The 15380-nt window shown below is 54.0% G+C and overlaps 1 protein-coding gene and 1 non-coding gene across 2 annotated transcripts; both read right to left on the reverse strand.

Annotated features, from left to right (window-relative positions):
• Nucleotides 1–1882: 1882 nt before the first annotated feature.
• B0H18DRAFT_1061465 (uncharacterized protein) lies at nt 1883–2853 on the reverse strand. The gene has a single exon (XM_048031116.1). It carries the CDS (start codon nt 2802–2804, stop codon nt 2142–2144), a length of 663 nt encoding a protein of 220 aa, XP_047885046.1. The 5' UTR covers nt 2805–2853; the 3' UTR covers nt 1883–2141.
• Nucleotides 2854–3904: 1051 nt separating this feature from the next.
• On the reverse strand, nt 3905–3989 carry B0H18DRAFT_t168. Its single transcript has one exon. It is a non-coding gene; the product is annotated as a tRNA-Ala (tRNA).
• Nucleotides 3990–15380: the final 11391 nt, after the last annotated feature.

The following is a 15380-nucleotide window of genomic DNA, read 5'->3' on the forward strand; positions in this document are numbered from 1 at the left end:
GTCGATGTCGTTTGGCATCAGCGTGTGTTCGACTTTCCTTTCGGTGCGGTTGGCGGGAGGCTGGCCGCTTGTTTTGTATGTAGGGTGTCGTTGGTGGAGGCCCCGGAGCGCGCTCTTGTTTCGCGTGCGCGCGGACGCTGTGGGGTTATACCTAGCTTGTTGTATCTTTAGGCTCGTTTTGCTCCTGCATGCTCGTGCACACCCCGAGGTGGTCGTTGTCCGCAATCAAATGTGTCATTACTTCGAGTGCTGTTCAAAACTGTGGCGCGATATAGCCTTCCCTAGGACTGATAACAGTGAGACGTTGTTTCGGCTGTTCTTGTTGGGACCGTTGCGCATGAGCGTGGCCCTTACGCAGCGAGAACGGCTGGCGCGGCACGCAGCGGTTGGTACTGTCTTTCGTTGTCGTTGACCAAACCCGCTTGCTGGTGTGATTTGAAGCCCGTCCAGAGGCGGAGGCTGTCGCGAAACCGACGGATGAGTCAAGAGTGCACGTATCCATCAACGTGGCATATGTCTCTTGTTCTTCTGTTTGCATTTGTGAGCCGAAATTAGTCGTAGCCACATCGTCACATCCATCCAACGTGATTGTCGTGCCATGGATACGTAGCTTTTGTCCTAATCCGCATCTGGAAAGCTTCATTCGTGCTTCATGCCCAGGATACATGGGTAGATTAGCTTGATGAGCAAGAGTGCACGTTTCTAGCGTAGGGGTATCATCCAAGAAGCCCAATATGATGACCGTCAACTTTCTTCGTTTCTGACGGAAATAAATGAGACATCATTGTGTTGTCTCATCGGATTGTGTGAGGATCGCTGTAGAGCGCGCCTCCCGTACAAGCAAACAGGTAGGGCTGCGCATTCATTCTGTCGGTGGCTTTTCAGTGTTGGAGGCAATCCGGAAGCCATTCCGAGACATACCCAGCTACCACCAACCAGAATATTCTGGAAAGTCGTCTCCGATCGGCATTTCGGGGAACACCACTGAGACTTGCGGGTCTGATTCGAGAGCACGTACTGATGCATTCCCTGTCGTTCCCAAATGCTCTTGACCTCTACGAGATCATATCATCGGCCTGTAGTTCAAGAGACTTGTATGGACGTACCTTCCGTTCCGCAGGAACAGACGCATCGAGACCCAGCGCATGCAGAGTCACAAGCTTGGAGGCTGTTCGGTTTGCGAGGCCTCGGCCTCGTCTCCGACAGTATCGTCTGCAAACAACGCAAGTCGGTCCTTCTCTCGTTTCGGAATCTCGTCTATGTCCAACGAGACGCTCCCGAACAGCTCTTCTTCCAATCGTTTCAGCTGCTCCAGAAACCCGGAGTTGGGCGACACCTGCGGGCGGGCCCTCACCACCTGTCCGAGAGCAGCCTTGAGCGGCATACCGCGCGACCTCATGAGGTACGCGACGACGAGCGCTGGCGAGCGCGATATGCCCGCGGAGCAGTGGACTAAGATCTTCCCCTTGCCACTGCTGCCCTTCGACTTCGACGCGATGGCGCCGTCAATGAGTTTGCACGCCTCGTCGCTCACTTTGGAGATGGATGAGGAAGGGGAGTCGTTCAGAGAAAGACGGTGGTAGGTCACGCCGTCGACCTTCTGGGACGGTGTCGAGCCGATGCTGAGGACGTGCGTGACCGAGTTTGCTGTGAGGAATGCTTTGTTTGATGCTGCTGAGCAGGGCCCGAGGTACAGAGACGGGGAAGGACGAGTGAGACGACTTCCGTCGACGGGGCGATTGGCTGGGCTTTCTGGCGCTTCCCCATTGGCAGGAAAGCGGCGCGCAGTTGGCCGGCAACAGCTGCCTGACTGGGATGCGATGGGACTGCCTGTGACTCGGAGGTCAACGGCGGTGTGGTTGGTAGCCTCGTGTCACCGACCAGGACCCCGGGCAAGGCGCTTATAGGTCCGATCCGAAAACCCCGGATTTTGGGCCCTTATGTCCGCACGATTTTGACCCCTGTTATGTCCGCATCAGGATAGGACCTACCTGTAGGGGTGCTTTATGGCCGCATGACGGATCGGACCTCTCAAAAATGCGGTAAAATCGGAGAAAATGCCCAAAAAATCGCTGCATGCCCTACACATTGCGTCGGAGTAGACTACCAAGGAAAACGCCCACATTTGTCTCCCTTTATCGTCAAAACGGTTGCATGAGTAGCACATACGCATAAGCGCCGAGTACCATATCTCGAGCGCCCAACATTCGTAAGTACGAATGTACTCTAGGTGGCGCGTCACAAGAGTAGTCGCTAATTGACACGGATGGTGAGAGACAATCAAGCGGGCAAGCCAGTTGGTTGCGAGATGATAGCGAACATGGGAGGTCAGGAGTACTGATATGGTCCTTCATGACTTGGTTGGTACTCGAGGTCGACGAAGAACCTGGCGCATCTTTAGAATGAGGTCGACTGTGAGATTGTTTGTAGCTGGTCACTGCCAGTGGCCCTAAGGCTCGTGACCGATGGCTTGCTTGACCGCGGCGATGGCAGTCGCATATTTGAAGCTCGCGAACAATGGCGTGTAGCCGACCGAGACGAATGCGAATGCGAGAAAACGCTCTCGGTAGAGTACGAGAAATGCGCCCCTGCGAGTCAAACACTTGGCCAGTATGCCTGGGTAGCCAACATCCTACGGGCCAGTTGCTCTGGCTGAACCTGGCCCAAGCGGTACCACTACGACCACATCGCGTCTCAATGAGACGTGCAGCGTCGGATGCCCTTTCCCAGCTACTGAAGCACTCACCAGTGGTGTTCTGGTGTTCTGTCACGATCGCCTTGCTCACGTTCTCACGTCCGCGCATATCGCGCTGTGTTTGTTGTCTCCGCCGGCTTGTCCATGCCGCCGTAGCCAAGCATGTCAGGCACAATGATTGAGTGGCCCCCGCCTTGAAGAACACGTACGTGTCTCCGGACGAGTGGTAGCCTTCGAAGAACGAGATGCTTTAGTCTCCTGTATCTTGGTCAGCCAAACCAGGTCGAACGCACCCTACTAGCAATCTTCATGTGTCCGTGTCGAGCCATCGGCGCGTGATCTGCGAGAGAGGCTAATGAGACGCGTTGCGCGCGTAAATCCTACACTGTGGTGCATGAAATCAGCGTGAATACAGCTATGTATAGTATTCTGTAAACAGGAGGCGAGACTCACATTGTAGTACAATACAAGCTTGGCCAGTCTACCAAGTCCCACATGACGGACGCATTCAGAGAATCTGCAATTCCGGGGTCCCAATCATAACAAGCAGTTGCATGCGATCATCGTAGCAAATCAGTAAGTTATCTTCCAGGCCCGAGCAGATACCATCACCCGCGATGCCATCCACAGAAGTTAGTAGCATTGCTTAGCTGAGAGATCCACGACGTGAAGTATGCTACGTACCAATCTCGCGATACTGGCTTCGCCGTCAAAGGCGACCACGAGGTCAATTTATGGCCGCATACGGATAGGACATGCGAACGTGACAGCATCTATGGCCGCATATGGATCGGACATGGCGCGAGCTCTGGCAGGTCTATGGCCGCACCAGGATCGGACATGAGCGCCCTATTTGGGCTGGTTATGGCCGCACCAGGATCGGACGTATAAGCGCCTTGCCCGGGGTCCTCACCGACCGGCGCATTAACAACGCCTTTCCCACGATCATGCTGGGCTGGAAGCGCTCATTGAGCCGGTCTAGACGCCGTCGGGTCAATCTCGATAGCGACTCTATTGACGACCGCACTTCATGTCTCTGAAGGATGTGCCCGACTGTTGGGATGGACTTGGAACAAGCAGCTGCACTAGCATTTCTATATGTTGAGTGAGATTTAAAGGTATAATGTGAGTGCAGTACGTAGATGCTGCCGCATGATAATCATGTGCATAGCGAAAAGAAAAGACATAGCCGTCAGCGAGTCATGGCCATGGACATGTCCGGGATTGAACCGGACCCCTCTCGCATGCTCACAAGGTGCTAAGCGAGCGTGATAACCAACTACACCACATGCCCGTCGCATCAGTGGCTTTGTAAAATAAAGAAGAAAGCAGGCCCACAGATCATTCGACGGGCCGACGATCACCGAGGCTTTGCCGACGCTCTGCCTCCAGCTTTAGTAAGCGGTCATTGAACGCGGCTGAGCGGTCACCACAGTGCAGTCGTTCAGGTTAGTCGTCGATCTCATTGATGAGCTACATACGCTCAGTCTAAGGTACGTAGAAGACTGCCTTTTCCGCCGTTAAAAAGGTCCTGGTGAGGTTTCGTTTAAGGGACATGGCATGCCACACAGCTTCCGTCGCGGCGCCGCCCACAGGCTGACCTGGGACTCTGGCAATCCCGCTTCCGAGTCCCTACCATAAACCAAGTCCAGAATCCCGGAGCAATCGCTGCTTTATCGTCAAGGCCCATGCACCGAGCAGGACACTACTGCCAGTGGTATTTCGGGATCATTCAATGGTGAGCTCGGTGATGTAGCGGATTCTGACACTGTGCCAGGAACTGCTGTAGCGCGTTCCTGAGACACGACTGTTCGGTCGAAGACCTGGTCCCCACGCGTTCATCGTATGACACTCCGAGTCAATGCCGGAGCGATCAACGTTCGCATCGCGGACGTTGGTCCCATCCGGCTCGCCTAGCCTGGGTCCCGAGCTTCCCAGTGATGCTCGCACGGCGATTTTCATTGGCACCGCAAGTCACTCCGCCATTGTCGTCAGAATGTTCATTACTGGCAGACTGGAGAATGCTGTGCCGTCTGTATTGACTGACGGGCTCTTGCAGGCTACGCTGGTTGCCGCCATTATTGGATGCATCGGAACCTAGGTTCGCCCATGAAACCGCCACCGGGTTTCTCTCAAGCTGCAATTCTGCGTACGCGTTGAAGGTCTTCGAGTCGTGAAAGTACAGAATAGTATCCCGATATTGTTAGGACTAAAGTTCGGTGCTCTCATGTGCTACAGGTCGTCATGGACTGGATAGCTTACAGCACCTACGCCTGTGTTGATAATAGTAAGTAATCGGTCACTTCAGGGACATCCACACTCGGAGTTCTCGTAGCCGAACAATCAATATACTCGTCGCCGGAGCTCACGAGGTGCGTGGACCGTCGCTGCTGCACAGTCAGCTCGAAAAATTAACCTGATGTGCCTGCTAGAATTCCTACTAGCCTGACGGAGGGTCTCGGGTTTCAAGGCCACACATTGCAAACGACGGCGCTCACTAGCTTCGCCTTCGCTTGGTCGATCTGGACGCTGTTCTTGCGATGCACCGACTGGCGCTGTGATGCGTCTCCCCGAGAGATGGTGCTTCATAGGAAGCTGATGCGCAGTCGCGGCCCACAGTATTTAAGGAAGCTGTGCTGCCCTCTCCAGCTCATTTTTTTTCCTTTCGAGTTCACCCAAGCAGCGGTACTGGTTAGTGAGCATCACATCAGTCGTACGACTCGGGTTTCATGTAGACTGACGACGTTGAATCCCGTTAGCCCTGTTTTCTTAACGACTCACATTCTCTTCACCGACGCTTTCTTGACGACCAACCCCGCAATACACGATGCGCTTCACTACATTCCTCTCAGTTGCGTTCGCCGCCGCCGCCGCCACCCCGGCCTTCGCTTTGCCCACCAACACGTATGTCGATCCTATTGTATCACCGAGTGTCCAGTTCGCTAATCGTACGAACAGCTTCGCGAGCCGTATAGTCGAGGACGACTCGCTCTATGCGCGCGAGTATGACAGCGACCTTTGGGCTCGCCGTGACCCCCGCCCCGGTTTGCCTCCCCAGAAGCCCGTGCCGACGTACCCGCCTCCCGCGCCGCCCACTGGCGGTCGCTACCGCCGCAGCCTGCGAGACATAGTCGACGAGCTTGTCGAGCGGGCCTACGAGGATGACTCGCTGTGGGCGCGGGACGGCCCCAAGCCTCGTCCGCTCCCGCCACAGAAGCCCGTCCCGACGTACCCGCCGCCCCCGCCGCCCACCGGCGATCGGCGCCGCACGCGCAGCTTTGACGAGGACCTCTGGGCGCGGATGGAGGTCGATGAGCTCGACTGAGGGAATGCAGTCCGCCGTGTCGCTTCTCCGGATGTGCCGTTCCTTCGTGTAGCCTTGGCTTGACAAGACGAATTTGAATGTGATGCTGTTCGAGATGCTATAGCCTGGGGGCTGTGTGAGTGTCGGTGCTTGTCGTCGTGCCCTTTGCTGACTGCACTGTCATTTGGATCTCGCCGGTGCTATTGCTCATGTACTGAAGCATCATTGAATGGCTTTTCGTCAGAGAGTCATGAGACAATCTAGACTTACGCATGCACAAGCAATTGTATGACATGAGAACCTCTCTGGTGTTGTCGACGCAGACTTCATAAGCGTAGTTAGCACATAGTATGTATAATACACGCAGTCGCTTGGCTAGGGAAGCAAAGTTGACCCCTACAATCGAGTATGTAAGCATGCCACGGTCGAGGATGTCATAGAACATGCAGGGAAGCCTACCTGTACACTCCTATTAACAGTAGCTACACCCATCGATGGCATACTCGCCTAGCCGCGTGACTCCAATCATGGTGCTCCGAGAATATACTTAATGTGGGTTACAGATTTGGCTGTGAAGAAGGCTTTGTTGGGAGAAGGACAGGTGAGAACGCTATGGTTTCCTTCGACGGCGTGCTTCGCCGAACCTTCCGACGCTTCCCCGTTGGAGGCAGACTCAATTGGTACTAGGCTCACATGGGGCTCATTCTTGCAACTGGCGGTGCGGTTGGTAGCCTCGTGTCACCGGCCGGCGCATCAACTGCGTCTTTCCCACGATCATGTACTTCCCTTGCTGCCATGGCTGGCGGGTGGCGCCGTCACGGTGTCGCGCGACCATGAACTTGGACGACCTGGGACTCTGGCAAGCCTGATTTCCTACCACATTTCAATACTAAAATGCCAGATTAATCACTGACATCGTCTCCAAGGCCCATGCACCGCGCAGGACACTCTTTCGGGATACACCGAAACTTCTGGCCGTGTATCGAGCTCGGTGCCTGGTGCGAAGAAAGTACGGACCTCTTCCAGTGGCTTGCTCTTGGTATGCCTGTCACCGCATGTTCATAGTAATTCGTATGACACTCCGAGTTCACGCTGGAGCGATCAACGTTGCGGTGCGATGCGGACGTTGGTCCCATCCGGCTCCCCTCGAGCTCTTGGCTCGCCTACTTACGAGCCCCAAGCTTCCACAGACGCACGGGTTTTGAGTAGCACTGCAAATTTATCGGGCAATGTCTCAGAAGAATTACCAGCCTGCCACAGGTAGCCGGTGTAGGGAGCGGATGCGCAGTTGCGGCCCATAGTATTTAAGGAAGCCGTTTCTTGCTGTCATCCCCAGCTCACCCTTTCCTTTCGAGCTCTCCCTAGCAGAGGTACTGAATAGTGAGTATCAATCAGTCGTACGACTCGAGGACCATGCAGGCTGACGACGTTGAACCCCGCTAGCCCTGTTTTTTTTTTTGACGACTCACATTCTCTTCACCAACGTTTTCTTGACGCCCACCCGCGCAATACACGATGCGCTTCACTACCCTCTTCTCAGTTGCGTTCGCCGCAGCCGCTACAGTCCCGGCCTTCGCTGCGCCCACCAACACGTATGTCGATCCTATATATACGTATATGAGTTCGCTGAATGCTTGAGCAGCTTCGCCAGCCGTACGGTCGAGGACGACTCGCTCTATGCGCGCGAGTACGACAGCGATCTTTGGGTGCGTAGCGACTGGCTCAAGCCCCGCGATGACCCCAAGTCCCGTCCAATCCCGCCACAGAAGCCCTACCCTTCGTATCCGCCCCCGCCTCCGCCCAATGGTCGTCGCCACAGACGCAACTTGGATGAGGATCTTTGGGCGAGGGATGGCCCCAAGCCCCCGCCACACCCGACGTACCCACCCCCACCCCCGCCCACCAAGGGACACCGCTGCAGGCGGAGTTTGGATGAGGACCTTTGGGCGCGTTGGGAGGTTGATGAGCTCGATTGAGGGAGACGAGTCCACCGTGCCACTTCTTTGGTTGCTCAAGAGTCCGGGAGTTTCAAGACGCCTTCGTGTAGCCTCCGTTTGAAGCTTGAATGTGATGTTGTTCGGTGCTATACAGCCTTGGGCTGTCTGAAGTTCGGTGTTCACCGGCATACCTGTTTCCAGCAGCAAGTTCTGATCCTGGTTGGTGCTGTTAGTAACTCATTTCGCTTGCATATCATTACGCTGTTTCATCAGAGCCCGAGTCATGAGATACCTTGGACATGGGCGTGCATAGTACCCCCTCGTCCCCTCGTTGCGCACGTATCTGCGGACCATCCGCTGGGACATAGTCAACAACGAGTCTCCGCGGCAGAAGATGACGGAGAATGCACTACTAGACGAACATTGTGAGACCGGCTGGAGAACGTAGTCAACTCGAAGGACAATCAATAAGTAGTGTAGTAGATGCTTCAATGAATTTGAGTACATGGACCCAATAAGGCAGTGATGCCAGGCGTAGTTCAACAGCTGTCAGATGTATCGCGCAGTAGACTCGCGGGCTTTTGAGGAGGGAGGTTTTGCACACCACCACGCCGACTAGAGACCCTCGCTCCTGATTGTTTTACTGCGCAAGATTGTGCTCGCGAGAGGATAAGATGCTGTACGCATTGAACGACACCACGATAGTTGTGCTGCACCCTGAAGACACGGATCTAGTCGTTCCTACGACAGTCCAAGTAACCGTCAAAGCGGACGGGTAATGCGCGCATACATCCAGTCGCTAGTCCCCATTTCACTCACCAGAACTTCGTACTGTAGTCGAACATCGACTGATGCCTTGGCCGCCTTCTTCTATGCACAGCGGGAAGTATCGGTGAGTACGCGTGATTTCAAAAGGGGAACGACATAATGTAATGAGACGAACATCGCGCAGGACATTGTCACCCGCATAGTCACCGCTCACCTCCATAACCGGCTCCCTTCACCCATGTTTCTCGAGGGCGACGGGTACGTCTTGACCGCGAGTAAGTGCGCATATAGTCATATCGCGAACACACCACTCAACTAGCCGCGTGTAGAGCACACAGCATGGACGTTTGGGAACGAGAGGGTGAAGTTCTCTTGGGGTACAGAAGAAATACAGCCAGGCATAGACAAGTGGACGTTCCTTTTTGCGTCGATAAAACACGACTCGGAGTACTAGCTAGCTGCGAACCTTTGAGCCCTTATTTCTATCGCCGTGCAGCAGTACTGTTGACCTTTCAACGTGTGGTCCGGCCGGGTCACGAGAGGGAAACTGACCTGGTTTGCAGTCGAGAAGGGGAAGAGGGAGAGGCGGGCGCCTGCCGCTGCTCGTCCGAGGCTGGATGGACGGGCCGGCGGGCCGCCTCTCCGGGATACATCATAGGATGCGCTCGCCCTTTAAAGAGTCGGTCCTCCGCCCGCCATGGCCTCAATTATCGTCGCCCTTTCGTCCCCAGAGTTTTCTGACTCGTTGTACCGTAGTAGCGTGCTACCATGTCTGTCAAGATTACGGGATTCGAGACGCACGGTATGTCCTGCTCCTGCTTAGACCAACTGGCACTCAAGCGACCGATGCACCAGACGTCCGCTTCCCCACCTCGCTCACGGGCGATGGCACGGACGCCATGAACACGGACTGCGACTACTCCTCCGCATACGTTACCATCAAGACCTCGTCCGCTCTCGTTGGGCACGGCATGACCTTCACCATTGGCCGCGGGAACGACATCGTCTGCATGGCCATCCAGGAGCTCGCCCGCCGCCTCGTCGGCAAGGATGTCGAAGAGCTCTTCGCAAACATGGGAAAGACGTGGGAATATCTATGCTCCGACCCCCAACTGCGATGGTGAGTTTAGGTTGTGTTAAGTAGGCTTCGCGAAGGAACTTTGCGTGCACGGGACTGGACGTCTCCCGGGTGCGGAGTACCGTGCTGGTCACGGTACGCGCCATTTGACCATTCCACCCCCACCTCTCTTCCAATTCTCTCGGACGCTGCAGAAGAGCGAGCCATTTGCACCGAACGCTGGAGTATCCCCCGATCGGCGAACTGTGCACGCGGCTACTGAACCTTTGTCCCTATACGCTGGCGTCGCTCCTTGGCATGCCCAATCCTTATGTGATTGTGCGCTGAACTCGATCTCTTCGCAGGATCGGTCCAGAAAAGGGTGTCATCCACATCGCGCTGGGCGCCGTCGACAATGCACTGTGGGACATGTACGCCCGCGCGCGGAACAAGCCACTCTGGAAGCTCATTGTCGACATGACCCCCGTGAGTCCGTCTCGCAGTCTTTCTATTGTCGCGAGCCGCATGCGAGGCACTTCGGAAGGCCTTGGGGTGCTTGTTCCGCATAGTCGGCGCTCCGAGATAGAGGGACTCCGGTTGTCCGGAACGGGATGTTGCCTGCATTGACGTCGGGCTCAATCGAGCGTGCCTTGCGTGCGAATGTGATTGTCCCAGATCCGCGTCAACGAGTTTGGATCGCCCCGACAAAGGAGCGTAGTCTGGGGGAGAATGCACCTCGACAGCGGATCCGTCCTCCGCGGGAGCCGCGACAGTGAGACAGAATGAATCGAGACTGACCTTAGACGTTTGTTCACAGGAAGAGCTCGTCTCCGCGACTGCATTCCGGTACATCACCGACGCGATCACGCCCACGGAGGCGCTCGCGATGCTCAAGGCAAAGGCCAGCACCAAGGCTGAGCGCGAGGCGACGGTGCGCGAGCGGGGCTACCCCGCGTACGTCACCAGCGCGGGCTGGCTCGGATACAGCGACGAGAAGGTCGCGCGGCTGACGCGCGAGGCGGTCGCGCAGGGCTTCAACCACTTCAAGATGAAGGTCGGCGCAGACCGCGACTCGGACCTGCGGAGGGGCAAGATTATCAGGAGCATCATCGACGACCCGCAGTACGGGACGCCACGCGACCCGGAGGGCCCGGACTTGAAGGGGAAGAACGCGGGGCCGACGGGGAGCGTGCTCATGATCGATGCGAACCAGGTGTGGGACGTCCCACAGGCGATTGACTACGTGAAGAGCTTGGAGGAGATCAAGCCTTGGTGAGCGAGACTGTCTTTCCAGCGCACCACCAAGCTGAGCGAGGGCAGGTTCATCGAGGAGCCTACGGCGCCCGACGACATCTTCGGCCATGCCGCCATCCGGAAGGCGCTGAAGCCCCACGGGATCGGCGTCGCGACGGGCGAGCACGCGCACAACCGCATAGTCTTCAAGCAGCTCCTGCAAGCCGGGGCGATTGATGTCTGCCAGATCGACTCCTGTCGCCTTGCAGGCGTGAGCGAGGTCCTCAGCGTCCTGCTCATGGCAGCGAAGTTCGGCGTGACGGTGTGCCCGCATGCGGGCGGTGTCGGTCTCTGCGAGTATGTCATCCACCTGAGGTCAGTCCAGTTTCCGTTATGTGGGGGCGATACTGGTGCTGACGGTTCGGCGTGTGTAGCTTGATCGACTACATCGCCATCTCGGGGTCGATGGAGCGCAACGTGCTCGAGTTTGTGGACCACTTGCACGAACACTTCCTCTACCCTTGCTCGATCAACAAGAACGGGCGGTACAACGTGCCGAGCAATGCTGCTGAGGGTTACAGGTAGGTCTTCCGTGATGACGGCGGATAGGACAGTGGCTGACGAGGACCTCGATAGCATCGAGATGCACAAGTCGAGCATCGCGGAGTTTGAGTGGCCGCACGGGTCGTATTGGGTGAACTCTCCGAAGAAGGCGCAGTAGCTAGCTCGAAGTTGCATCGCGATAGGGTTGGTCGAGAAGTAACACACTGTTGTAATGGATTGGGGAACCATTGCTGTATCATCACGATGGTCATGGCACCCCGAGGGATGAGACGGAGAGGCAGCAAGGACAATGACCTTCAAAGCTCACACATAGGGTCCTCTGCTGATAAATTTGATATTCAGAGAAGAAGACAAGTTCCATAGACATAGATTAATGTTCTCTACAAATTCAAGATAGATTGCCTAGCATTACCTGCTAACCTTGGGTAATGTGGATTCACCGTGTCTATAATGTGGTCCATGATTGGTGCCTGACATATCTTCCAAAGCTAAATCTGATACATAACTCCTCTGGTTCCTCAAGGATTCCCTCGCATTAAACCTGCACATATCCATATGTCAACAACAACTCCATTCTCTGCACTGATACACCTACATTGCAAACAAAGAATTCACATATGCTATGTAGAAGAGGCCTGTGTCAGTTGATGCATATCATTATAAGATCATTTACACTGACCCTTACTCCCAGGGAAGTGAAATACTGCCCAAACTTGTACAGCATTGGGGAGGGAGATGTACTGTGGACAGACAATGAGATGTGGCATGTCAAATACACGATGCATGTGGAAACATACTGTGATGAATTGAACTGTTTGCAACACCCTTTCAATTTCACAAATCAATAACTATAGTTGAAAGAGTTCATGGACAACATACATGGTCAGGATAGCCCTATTGACAATGTACATGGTGAGCTTTCTTATGAGAGCCCCAGTGCTAAAAAATAGTCATGATGCAGGGATAAATCAGTCATTGTAACCCACTTACCTTCTGAACCCAGTGTTCTGATTTCTCAGGATCAGAGTGAGACACATGGTAATGTATATGTCAGTGACTGATGCCACTATGGTTTGCAAGGCAACATAAGGCTAAGAAACTGTCAGGCAAACTGTGAGACACTTGGGCTATCACAATGCACAAACCTTCATATAATTAAAGGCACCTGGAATTTGGCGATGAATAGATCTGTACACATGATGAGTTTAGAGTATATGACTCATGGAAATCAATACACACCCTAGGTAAACACATACTGATGGATAAAGGCAATAAGACTGAGAGTTCAAGACCAAGTGGTAGCAAGAACCTTACCAAGAGCACCAGCTACCCAAGGCAAACATTCATCGGCTAACAGAGAAAAGATGCACCTGAGCATACATAACTCACCAAATGACAATAAAGCCAGGGAGAGCTAACATGAATTAGTATCCAAATTCAAACTGAACAGGCATAACAATACTCACAGCTGTCAGTGTAAGTGGAATCTTGAATGTCTTCCCTTGGTGGACTGCTCTCCATGAGTTCAACAACAATGAAGAAGTAACATGGGCCATACATCTCCATATGTTAAAAATGTAGTGGCTGGTTCATCCATGAGATTACTTTGATAAACATGACATTGGTACATACCATTGTACAAGCAGCACAGTTATGGCCTATTGCAGGGTGTCAAAGATATACACCAGTTGATCAAGAAACTGTACTTACTGCAAATGCATACTCAGCCTATGTCAATATTAATAATACCCTGTGCTAAGTATTGTCAATACTTCCAGTCATCAAACTAGAACACACCATGAACACACTACAAGCATGGCACCCATCAGCAATCAAGTAAAGCTGAAGACAGATGTATATGTACTTATCCAAATGGAGCAGAGCTAATGGCTGTCCATGAGACGTGATCGTCTCTCCCCATAGAATCTATGGTACATGCAGTACATCAATACCATATAATGAGGTAGCACTGACGTCGCACTCACACTCAAGGCGAAGATAGTAGTAATCGTATCCAGCAGCCTGGGAGAGCGACTGATGAGGGGACAACCCACGTAGATTTCGTGATGAGCCTACCATAGGGTGGCAACCTATGTGTGATCAGTGTATGCGATGCGTCTTTCGCAGCCCGAAACAATACACGTACCCAACACTTCATGAGCAGGTTGTCATTCCGATACGTCTTGGCGTAGAACAGAACCTGCGAGCAGGTGACGCCAAAGAATCTATATTGGACAAGTCGAGTCTCAATTCAATCGGAGTGATAGGAAACAGTTGAATGCCACGTACACAAGGGAGATCACGATTCCGATATAGTAGCATCCCAGACTTGGATTCAAATCGAGTGCCGACATCACTGAACAGGTGACGGAGACTCACGACGTCAAGGTCACAGATCTGCTCGCCCTGACCTACGGTCTCTTATACCGCGGAACTACGCGTAATTCGAGTACAAGAGTACGTCCGCATTGCAGCGGACTTGGAGCCAGAAGCCCCACAGCCTCCTGGAACGTTGTTGTGCGCGTGAGGATGATCATCCGGGCGCTGTTGGCGAAGCCTTCATGATGAGTTTGTCCGACGACCCCGACTAGAGAACGTATCCGAGGTGACCTATCTATTGTGTTTGAGGATGTTGCTGATACGGAATGGCAGTCGACGCCGGGTGCCCTTGATTCATCTGCACTTCTCTAAAGCTTCGATTGTGGTTTCTGGACGTCTTTTACTAGTAGTTAGTACGCGGTCCGTCAGCGCGTCAGCTCGGAGCCAGGCGACTCGCAACTGCCAGTGGAATCAGAGCACTTACACCATGGTGACAAATATCGCTGCGCTAGCTCTCAACATGAGTTTACGCTCCGAAATCAAGGTCACTTGGATTCGTGACGCACCTAATGCGAATGCCCCAGTGAGTGGAAGAGTGGAAGTTGACATCAAGTCGAGCTCGGTCGAACGCCGGGCCTGCACGTCGCAGCGCTGGCGCTCGCAGACTGAGACCCGCGCGGCGATGCTGACCAGATGCGTACACCTTGTTTCGACCTCAGCAACGGTATGATGGAAGCTCTCTCGCGAGCACGTTGGACCGCTCGGTATTCAATATTCAGTACTCAATACCTGCCATTTGCGTGACTCTAGCCACATCAAAAATATGATCCGCGCATGGATGATACCTGCCTGCGAAGCCCCACGACCTCTGCGAGCACCGCGAGAGCACGCCGCCGACTGAACGTCGCATCAAGCGTGTTGCCTACGCACACAGCAGAAGCGCTGCCTGATGCGATCGACGCCCATGCTCCGCACTTATCAACTTCCTTCGCGGCATGCGTTAGCCCCCACAACCCCGCCGCAGCGGCCGCTCATCGTTCTCTCTGATTCCTTCTTCCACCGTGTAACACCTCACAATGTCCTGTACACTGCAGTACACACCTATTGGAGATATACCCAGAGTACGCAACATTGATCATCATAGTGCTATCGTGACTAACCTTCGTCGTCAGATCCGAAATGAGCTAGGAGCCGTTTTCAACTCGGGAAGGACAAGGTCTATTGCGTACCGCAAGCAGCAGCTCCTGCAGTTATGCTACCTCATTGAGGATAACCAGGAGCGGATACGGCAGGCTATCTCCTCGGACCTTGGAAGGCCGCGAAATGAGACAGATTTGTAAGCTATACTTCTACTCGTAAATTAGGTTTGCTGAAAAACACAAAGCCTCGAGTTGAGCGGGACTCTACTCGAGGTCAAGGACGCCTACGACAATGTCGAGAAATGGTCTGCGCCACAAAAGCACCGTTCTCTCTCCTATGGTTCTCGTTGTCTCCGGTAACAAG

This window comes from Fomitopsis serialis (assembly GCF_022376445.1).
Source record: "Fomitopsis serialis strain Sig1Antser10 chromosome Unknown B0H18scaffold_318, whole genome shotgun sequence".
Classification (NCBI taxonomy): domain Eukaryota; kingdom Fungi; phylum Basidiomycota; class Agaricomycetes; order Polyporales; family Fomitopsidaceae; genus Fomitopsis; species Fomitopsis serialis.